Source organism: Anastrepha obliqua, chromosome 1 (assembly GCF_027943255.1).
Source record: "Anastrepha obliqua isolate idAnaObli1 chromosome 1, idAnaObli1_1.0, whole genome shotgun sequence".
Taxonomy (NCBI): Eukaryota; Metazoa; Arthropoda; class Insecta; order Diptera; family Tephritidae; genus Anastrepha; species Anastrepha obliqua.
In genome coordinates this window covers 163,171,028-163,180,799 of record NC_072892.1, presented here as the reverse complement: position 1 = coordinate 163,180,799, position 9,772 = coordinate 163,171,028, and the positions used below count along the sequence as shown (strand labels likewise).

Genomic DNA, 9,772 nt, shown 5'->3' with positions numbered 1-9,772 from the left:
GTTACAATCTTTCTCGCCTCTTAAATGAGGTCTTTCGAATGTTGAAATCTGAGCAATTTTCGGCCCTCAGTTAACTTGTGCGGAATGAAACGTGCACAGACCTTTGGTAAGCCCAAATGATCATTTAAAATGCGATAAATCGCTGTTTCCATCTAATTCTCATTTTACACCATTTTTTTGGGAACGTATCTATCACATAAAAAGAGAATTAGGTGTAATTCAATGTTTAGCAAGCGATTCTTTAAGGTAATTGTTTGCTTACTCTGAAGTAACAAATTTTTGTAGACAAATCTTTTTTGCTAAATCAATGAAGTAATAAGATGAGAATAATTCCACATATATACACATTGCACATGCTGTACTTACATACATACATACATAAATGCATACTTTTCGCAATGTATGTAATTGCTTCTGTCTAATCATGTGAACGAAATCGTTTCGCCTGCGTGAACTCATTAAAGCCATCGCACCCAACTCGCCTGATGCGCAAAAGTAACAAATACACATACATATGTATGTGTGTGTGTACTTCCAGATATATGAATGCACACTCTGGAAAACCGAGGACCGCTTACTGATCGGTTTCCATTTTCGTGATTATCTGTCTGCAGTTGAACTGGCAGCGCAGAAAATCCAAGTATTGATCCAAGCAACAAATCACTTGTTCTGCGACTTTCTTTGTTTCGAGTAGTGGTAAAGGCGGAAGTAACCTGTTTGGTTACAAACTTAAAAATTAAATGCTAACGGAAATTCTCTTGAGTATTTGTGCAGCGATTAGCCTCTATTTATGCTATCGCTATGCAGTTAGCCGTCCTGAAGGATTCCCACCTGGTTGGTGTTTCAATTTCCCAGTTAATTCATGATTGTGAATGCTAATTAAATGTGAATTTGGTTTGAAAAATATATTTCTCTTAAAGGACCTCCGCGCATACCGCTATTCGGCAGTTATTTGTTCATGATGCTGGCGGATAAAAAATATTTGCATAAAGGCGTACTGAAATTTACCAAGTGGTATAAATCGGATATTGTGGGTTTTCATGTCGGCCCTTTTCCTACGGTTGCGGTGCATAATGCGCAGGGTGTCAGAGAAATATTGAATAGAAGAGAATTTGACGGACGCGTACCAATATTTTTGGCGCAAATGCGCGCACCTGAAGATGAATTATTAGGTAAGTAAAGGTAGATAGTAAGAAAAGGTAAATAAAATAATAATACAAAAACTAATAAAATAATAAAAAAATAGAAAAAATAATAATAAAAAAAAATAAAAATAAAGAAATTATAAAAAAATAATAAAAATATTAATAAAAAAAATAAAAATATAAAAAAATAAAGAAAAAAAATAAAAAATAATAAAGAAATAATAGAAGAAAGTAATAAAAAAAATAATTAAAAAAACGTCCAAAAAAACATATATTTATTGTAAAAGTTTAAAAAAATAATGCAAAAAAAAAATAAAATATTATAATAATTACAAAAATACAAAAATAATAATAACGTAATAGTACAAAACTACTAAAATAATACAAAGAAAAAAATTATAAAATAAAAAAAAAATTAAATAATAATAAAATAATAATAACAAATAATAAAAAAATAATAAAATAATACAAAAAGAAAAAAATAAAATAATAATAAAAAACATGCAAAAAAAATTTATTGTAAAAGCGTATATATTTACATCGTTAATTGTGGTAAATATGTTGTAGATAAAGTTGGTAGGTTGCCTATTTTAGAAAACGAAATTAATTTATTATGTAAAGCAAAATTTTTGACGTTTAGTACACGTGAGCACAACAAAATAAAAAAAAATCTACGAAAGTAAAATTTAAAAAAACTGGTAAATGCGTGTTACAGTTGACTCTCGTTAATTCGAAATTTGAGGGACTCTTAAAATATATATTACAATTTATCGAGTAGTTGAAATATTAAACGGTTCGAAATTTTTGAGAGAAAATAAATTAAACTTCGAATTATCAAGTTTTTTTATTCAACTGCTAATGTTTCACATATTCATAATGTGGATTAATTAATCTTTGAAAATAACTCATTTATACGGGTTTGCTTCGAAGCACATTGCTGCTGCTCAGAGTTTTCAATTATTTTAATAAGAAAAAGTGCCTGAAATGCTGTTTCATCAGTTTCGTTTTGTGGACAAAAGGCTTTGTAAGTTAACGAATGAGGCTCTTGCTACCTTAACTGACACCTCTGTCAAAGGTTGTGATGTATCGTATTCATCTTCATCGTTGCTCTTTTCATTCCTATCTGTCGCAGATAAAATTCCATCTTCATCCACTTGAACATACATAGTTAGAAAAACTCACACCGCTGATATCAACTACTGGTACCACTGATGGTTCTTCATCACCCATAATTATTTGCGAATTGTCCTGATCTTCTTTTCCGAAACCCGATTTTTTGAAGCAGTTGAGAATCGTTGGGGATATTACAGCTCACCATGATATTCGTCAGCTGTCAGAACCGTGATATTCGCAGTTAGCTGCTTGTCGAGAGATTCCAAAACGATCTTATCAATTTCTTTGCGATACAACGTCTTTAAATTATGGATGATCCTTGGTCCAATGGTTGCAATTTGGAAGTTGTATTTGGCGAAAAGAAGTGGAGTTCTACCTACGTTGGACAATGTAGGGGTATTAACTGGCCATTGTCTTAATACAGAAGAAGAGGAAACAGTCAGACACCTTTTATGTGAGTGTGAAAGCTTGGCTATGAGGAGGCTCCGCACTCTTGATACGGCATTTTTAACTGATGTAGCGGACATAGCGCATCTAAAACTAACGAAGCTCTACTCGTTTATTAAAGCTACCGGATGGTTTGAAAAGGAACACGTAGGGTAAGGATAAGCTCCAGTGGTATCACAATGGACCTGCGAAAGGTCTAAGTGTGTCGCTACGACAACCACCCGACCTACCTACCTACCTACCTAGAGTAGACGCGAACTCTTTTGATTTTTCCTTAACAAAGTTCCGCTAATAGATACTTTTTTTCCTCTACACTGTCTAAGCCAAATGACCAGGATTTCTTTCAGATGAGGAAACTCATCTTTAGTTGTTCTTTTCCGTGCTACAGCAGTTTGAGCAGCAGTAACTTTCTCCTTGTTCTTTATTATGGTTGAGAGAGTACTGAGAGGAATCTTAAATTCTTTTGCCACATCACTTTTCTTCTCACCTCCTTCTACTTTTTCCACTAATTTCTTCTTTTCAGCAATCGTCAAACATTTATACTTTTTAGGACTCATATTTAATACAAATTTTTAATCTGAATACCAACGAAGCGATTCGTGCGGAAGCGTCGACGACGCAGATGAAATATCGCAGGTTTGAATTAATGATAGTCGACTGTATCTCGATAACGACTTATTAAAATTACACCAAACTCGGTACACATATTGCTTCCCATTTTATTTACAGCCAACAAAAATATCATTGAGGTCCAATAAAAATTTATTTATTTTGTTACAAAATTTATTAAAGTAAATCGAGTTTGGTCCGATCTCTGGATTGCGCCCTTACGAAACAGCAGAAAAATTATCTACCTATAAAAATATTTTTTTCCATTTTACTTAGAATTTCTAAAACTATTGAGACCTGTTCTGGATTGTATAAATTAATTTTTAACAAATTTTATAAGTTCCCATCTACCTGTTGAAGCTAAATTGCCTACATCTGTCGATTTCGATACAATATTTTATGACTAAATTTTCATCAGTTCATCTGCTGTTACAAGCTATCAACCCATTTTAGGAGCTGATGCATGCAACTTACCAGCTCCTCGCCGCCATGTTTAAATACTCAGCTGGCAATCCGTCGGCTCCCGCGGCTTTGTTGTTCTTTAACCGCGTTATCGCTATGGTCAGATAGCGGAACGACAATTCCGTCGTCAACGATTGGGGTATCAGGATCTTCACATTCTCTGTGACATGCGCAGCTGTCAATGTATAACAAGTTCGAGAAGTGTTCCCTCCATAATTTAAGAACGCTTTGGATGACAGACACCAGATCGCTGTCTTTGTTCTTACAGGAAATCGCCCCGGTCTTGAAACCTTCTGCAGCGAAGCAATGATCCGAGTCGATGTTGGGTCCTCGGATCATATGTGCATCTAAAACACTAGAAACGTGTCTTCCATCTATTGCAACATGAGCGATCTAGTTTTGCGTTTTTGGATCAGAAGACAGCCAGGTAGCTCGGTGTATATTTTTATGCTGGAATCTGCTGCTGCAGAGTAGCATGTTTCGATCCTCGACGAAGTCGATCAGCCTCTGTCTCTTACCGGTGTTTCGTTGAACTTTCCTACTGTGTAACAAAAATGTCCCTCCCTTGCATTAAACTTGGCAAGCATGATTTTTAGGGGGTACCGCTCATAGGAACCTTCCACTCGCTCATAGAAGCAAATTTTGGTCGTATCGTCCTTCTCTTTCGTCAAGGCGTGAACGCCAATAAGCGAGGTGTTGAAAAATCTCACTTTAATGCGTATTATTACGAGACGCTCATCCACCGGAGGGAACGAAAGTACTTGGCGACGAAGTCTCTCTTCTCCTATGTATAAATCCAACACCGAATTTGCGCTCCTTTACATGGCAGCTGTAGTAGACGTCGCAAGGTACAATGCTCTTCTTGCCTTGCCCCATCCATCTCTTGAATGGCAGTGATGTTAGTCTTTGCTCTTGTGAGGGCATCAACCAGCCGGGCAGAGGCACTTTCCCCATTAAGGTAGCGGACATTCCAGGTGCATGCCCTCAAATCATAATCCTTAGTTCGTTTGTAGGGGTGGTCATCAGAGTAAGCAGTTATCATATGCGGCTTTGCATAGTTTTTTCATTGGGGGAGATTTTTACGTGGCGGGTCCCAAACCCAGCGAACAACTAGATATCCTGGGATGCCTCGCCTTCTTACATTAGCTCGCTCTCAAACGGATGTTCGGGAGCTACCCAAAAGAACCTTGGGCGATGCTCGGAAGTTGAGTGTCGTCCTGGCCACTGCCAGGTGAAAGGAAATCAGGTACTTTTCCCACTTGCGTCTCAATCGAATGAGGATATATTGGCAATTCTTGTTTTTTTTTTTTGTGTTCACGTTTTCAAAATTTAAATATACATATGTACATATCCGCGCATACCACGTCGTATTTACGGATGTGTATTTTATGAAATCAAGTATTAAATTTGATAACCGATCACTTCAATATTCGCAAAATATGGGTCCATTTAAGTGATAAGCATTTACACATACATATATACGCGAATCTGTGTTTAACGGAGTTGTAAAATAAACTAAATCGGTAACAGAAGTTCTCTGGGTCTAAAGTGCATTTCCACTGAAAAATAAAGCCAATGGAAAAGTAAGACTATACATAGCGAAATAAATTGTTGTTGACATACATATCGGCATACATGAGTATTTATGTACAAGTAATCCGGAATATATATTCCTGTCACTTATTCACCAAAGAACTGTTGTACGCTTTTCCCCATATCTGCATATACATCCATATACAGGGTCCGGCATTCGAAGTGTAACAAATTAGAAGGGACATAAATTTAGTTTGGAAAATTACTTTTATTCAATTCAAAGTAAAAAATGTGTGAAAATAATTCAAAATTAAGAGTCAATTCAATTTTGCTCAATATGACCACCTTTTGCCTTGACTATAACCTTGAGACGGTCCAGAAACGAATCGCCAGCTGCCCGAATGCGACTTGCAGGTATTTTGGCTCATTCGCGGTCAATAGCTTTTTTCAGCGCCTCGAACCTCGTTCGGACCTTGCTCTCCAAAATGGCCCTAAGAGAATAATCCACCGGATTCGCGTCTGGTGAATTTAAGAGCCATTGTGTGAACGTTACGAAGTTCGGAACGTGGTTTTTTAGCCATTCTTGGTTCACTCGAGCTTTGTGAGACGGTGCCGAGTCCTGTTGAAACGTGCATGGTCTAGCACCGACATCTTTGTATGTCCACAGCTTCAAAGCAACCTCCAGAATACTTTCCCGATAATATTTCGCATTCACCTCAGCGCCAGGCTCGATGAAAATGATTGGAGAGCGCCCATCTGCGGTTACAGCGGCCCAAACCATTACCTGTGGTGGGTGCTACCTCCTGGTGGCCAATAGTTGACACAAATTCTCGTATGAATGGTCGGTCAAATACACCCTATCTTTTTGGGAGTTTACGAATTGCCCAATTTGAAAAATTTTCTCGTCAGAAAACATAATGTTGGGAACCCAAAAATTGATCGTTTTCGGCCAAGCGAAGCAACTCCTCAAGCGAAGCTCTCTCAAGTCTGACTTTTTGCTGCTTTGGTGTGAGATCATGCGCCTTTTCGATCTTGTAAGGCTTGACTTTTAGCACATATTTCAGTATGCGGCAGATGCTACGGTCAGATATTTTCAGTTCTTTCGACATTTGATTGGCGCTTCGTCGGGGATTTCGCTCAAGTCACTTCTTCACTTTTTGAACCACTTTACGTGACGTTGCAGTCTTTTGATAATCACCTCCATGTTGCGCGATGCTACCAGTCTCATTGTAACGAGTAATGGTGCGATAAACAAAAACTTTATTTTATTACTACTGATTGGCTGTTTGTGCACTGCGACCTGAAAAGATGTATTGTGCAGCCATGTAGCCTACTCAAACAGTTTTAGGCTGTTAATAAATCCTAAAACTGCTGTAGGCTTAATTTCTACCAGGAGGATCTATAGCCCCATATTCCAGGTAATTTAGTCTGCGTCGTGCCGCTGCTGGACAGTCGCATAGAACGTGTTCTGTTGTTTCCTGTGCCTCTTTGCAGAGTCTGCAGGAATCCTTTTCTATCACACCTATCTTTCTCATGTGATAACTAAGTTTACAGTATCCTGTTAGTAGTTCAGTGTAAAGTTGTATGTCCTTTCTGCTTAGGTTAAGCATTGTTTCTGCCTTTATCCGTTCTGGATCTATGAGTTTTTTCAATTGAACAACTGAATTTCTTGGAGAATTCCAGTTTCCTTTCCATCTTGTCGTGAAGTGTCAGGCACGGAGAGTTCAGGATTGAACCCAAAATCCTTACATGTCCTGTAAGATTGCCTTCTTTGAGATGGAATAGATTAGTAAGCCTTAGAGCTACACTGATTGCCGTCCCTTTGGCTACAAGATATAGTCGACTGAGTCCAGTGACCATTGCTAAAGCCGCTGTGGGCATGTTCGCATTGTTAACGTTAAAACTTTAATTACTTTAAGGTGCTCGAGCTCACGAACAATCGCTGGTTGTGATTTTTCAGCCAAATGTAATGCAATCCCACTATTACGTTTGAAATTCATTACTGATTTTCTTTTTTTGCGTTTAGGCTCGACAAAATGCTTCCACGCGCTTGTAAACCAATGAATACTCTGGACTGACATTTAGCCAACTAACAGACAGCTGATGTCCGTACCCCTACATCAGCTGGGCGAAGTAGATTTACTTCTTGGTCTGAAGTTGATTACACTTCGAGTGTCCGACCCTGTACCTATCTACATATGTACATATGTACTATATATACATATTTCCCAATAATTCCTAAGTGTCGTCAACATTAAGTGCGAATTGATTTATTCATTTAAAAACAACTACTGTTGAGTCATTACTCACTTTTTGATGCGCTGCTTTCTTCTTCCCGTAGGTATTTTCTTTCGTGAAGGTCCTGTGTGGAAGGAGCAACGTCGCTTTATTTTACGCTACCTTCGTGATTTTGGATTCGGCCGCCGTTTTGCTGAACTGGAATTAGTCATTCAAGAGGAGATAACTGATCTTTTAGATCTCATACGCAACGGCCCCCGCTATCCACATGAGCACGAATTATCTAGGCCGGGCGGTTATAGAGTGTGCGTCCCAAATGTGTGGAGCCCATTTACATACAACGCCTTTTTTCACATAATGATGAACGAACGGCGGCCGCGTTCGGATCAAGCCGAAGTGTTGCAGCTCATCAAGATGGGAATGATTTTTCAACGCAAAGGAGATGATTATGGTAAAATGTTGAGTATAATGCCTTGGATACGACACCTATTCCCCAGTTGGAGCGCCTATGATGTACTAACAACGGCGAATAAATTTATTTTTGAGTTTTTCGAAAAAATTATAGATCATCACATTGACACCTATGATGAGAATAGTGAACGAAATTTTATCGATTTATATATCAAGCAGATGAAAGTAGAGCATGAGCAGGGCCAGACCGACGTTTACTATCGCACACAGTTCATATTGGCTTTGGTGGATTTCGCCTTTCCCGCATTCACAGCGATTGGTGTACAATTTACGTTCCTGATACAATACCTCCTACTCTATCCCGACGTGCTGAAACGCATACAATCGGAAATAGATGAGGTGGTTGGTGGTGGGCGCTTGCCAACGCTTGAAGACCGCAAGCATTTGCATTACACAGAAGCTGCTATTCGGGAGGGTTTGAGAATTGAGACTTTGGTGCCTTCGGATGTGCCGCACCGAGCATTAGAGGACACCGAACTGCTGGGTTACAAAATACCGAAAGTAGTTTTTCAATTCGGCGATCAATAATTAGTTTTGATGGTTTATGAAATTTTTATTTTCGTTTAGCACACGATTGTTATACCCAGTTTGTATGCATATCACGCTGATGAACGCGTCTGGGGCGATCCGACAAAATTTAGGCCGGAACGATTTTTGGATGAGAATGGAAAGCTATCGCTGAAAAAGGACGTATCACTGCCTTTCGGCGCAGGTAATGCTTTTGAATACCTTCAAACACTGTGACCGGTTTTTAAAATTACTCACTGTTATTTCACTGCCGTATAGGAAAACGACTTTGTGCTGGAGAGACTTTCGCGCGAAATATGCTATTCCTCATAACTACAGCGATGTGTCAAAATTTTAACTTTATTTTGGGGCCAGGTGATGTATTACCAGATTTAACGAAAAATAATAACGGTTTAATTATCACACCATACGATTTTTGGTTACAATTGGAGGAAAGGAACTAAGAGTGGAGAAAATTTATTTATTTATAATTAAAAATGCCGAATAAGAAAAAAAATATAAAAATGAATGAACTTTTGTGTTATGCAAATATATCTATATTATAAAAATGTATTTTGCGCTCTGAAACTAAAAAAAAATAATTCTGTAATAAAATTTACTAATAATACGTTCACATATAAGTAGATTATTTGCGTTTTCGTGCTTAACTCCCAATCCATAATTAAACAGCGGGATTACCCATACAACAGATGTGGCACTACTCAAAGCAAATCTATTCAAGGCGGTTACATTCGAGCAAGAACAAAATTGATTGCATTAGAACTTCAAGGGTAAGATAAAAAAGGGTGGTTAAATTTCAAGGGCCGATGTTGAATGTGAACCACACCTAAACGTCAACGACACCGTTGGACTTCTTTCTTTGGGGTTATTTGAAAGAAAAGGTGTACTTCGAAAAGCCAGCAACAATTCAAGAGCTAAAGGATGAGATTTCAAAATCAACACCGGCCCTTGAAACTTAACCACCCTTTAGAAGAATGCAATGAATGACAAATAGACAAAATTTTTCGAATGGAAGAAGAGGAAAACAACTACTCTAATCACACGATCTTCTATGGATACTACTTGACACTACCAATCCGGTAAAAAAAAATCTACGATATGCAGTCTATACAAACCTCTTTCTAGAAGATACGGTACGTTGCGGTAAGAAGCTATACCGGAGTAAACATTCTACTGTTTATGCTGTAAACAGTGACCGACGTATCATAGTCCCTTACCGCAGCCCC

General features: G+C 38.1%; 1 protein-coding gene across 1 annotated transcript; it reads left to right on the top strand.

Moving 5' to 3' along the window:
• Positions 1 to 740: 740 nt before the first annotated feature.
• Positions 741 to 9,016, top strand: LOC129253403 (probable cytochrome P450 304a1). Its single transcript, XM_054891764.1, has 5 exons — positions 741 to 834; positions 921 to 1,172; positions 7,651 to 8,519; positions 8,586 to 8,730; positions 8,805 to 9,016. The coding sequence occupies exons 1-5, from the start codon at positions 741 to 743 to the stop codon at positions 8,987 to 8,989; spliced, it is 1,545 nt and encodes a 514-aa protein (XP_054747739.1). The 3' UTR covers positions 8,990 to 9,016.
• Positions 9,017 to 9,772: the final 756 nt, after the last annotated feature.

Excerpts from the sequence above, each read along its gene's own strand:
- LOC129253403 (XM_054891764.1), top strand. The coding sequence starts at position 741 with ATGCTAACGGAAATTCTCTTGAGTATTTGTGCAGCGATTAGCCTCTAT. Across the intron at positions 8,520-8,585 it reads TGGGTTACAAAATACCGAAA|CACACGATTGTTATACCCAG; the intron begins GTAGTTTTTCAA and ends ATTTTCGTTTAG. Across the intron at positions 8,731-8,804 it reads ATCACTGCCTTTCGGCGCAG|GAAAACGACTTTGTGCTGGA; the intron begins GTAATGCTTTTG and ends ACTGCCGTATAG.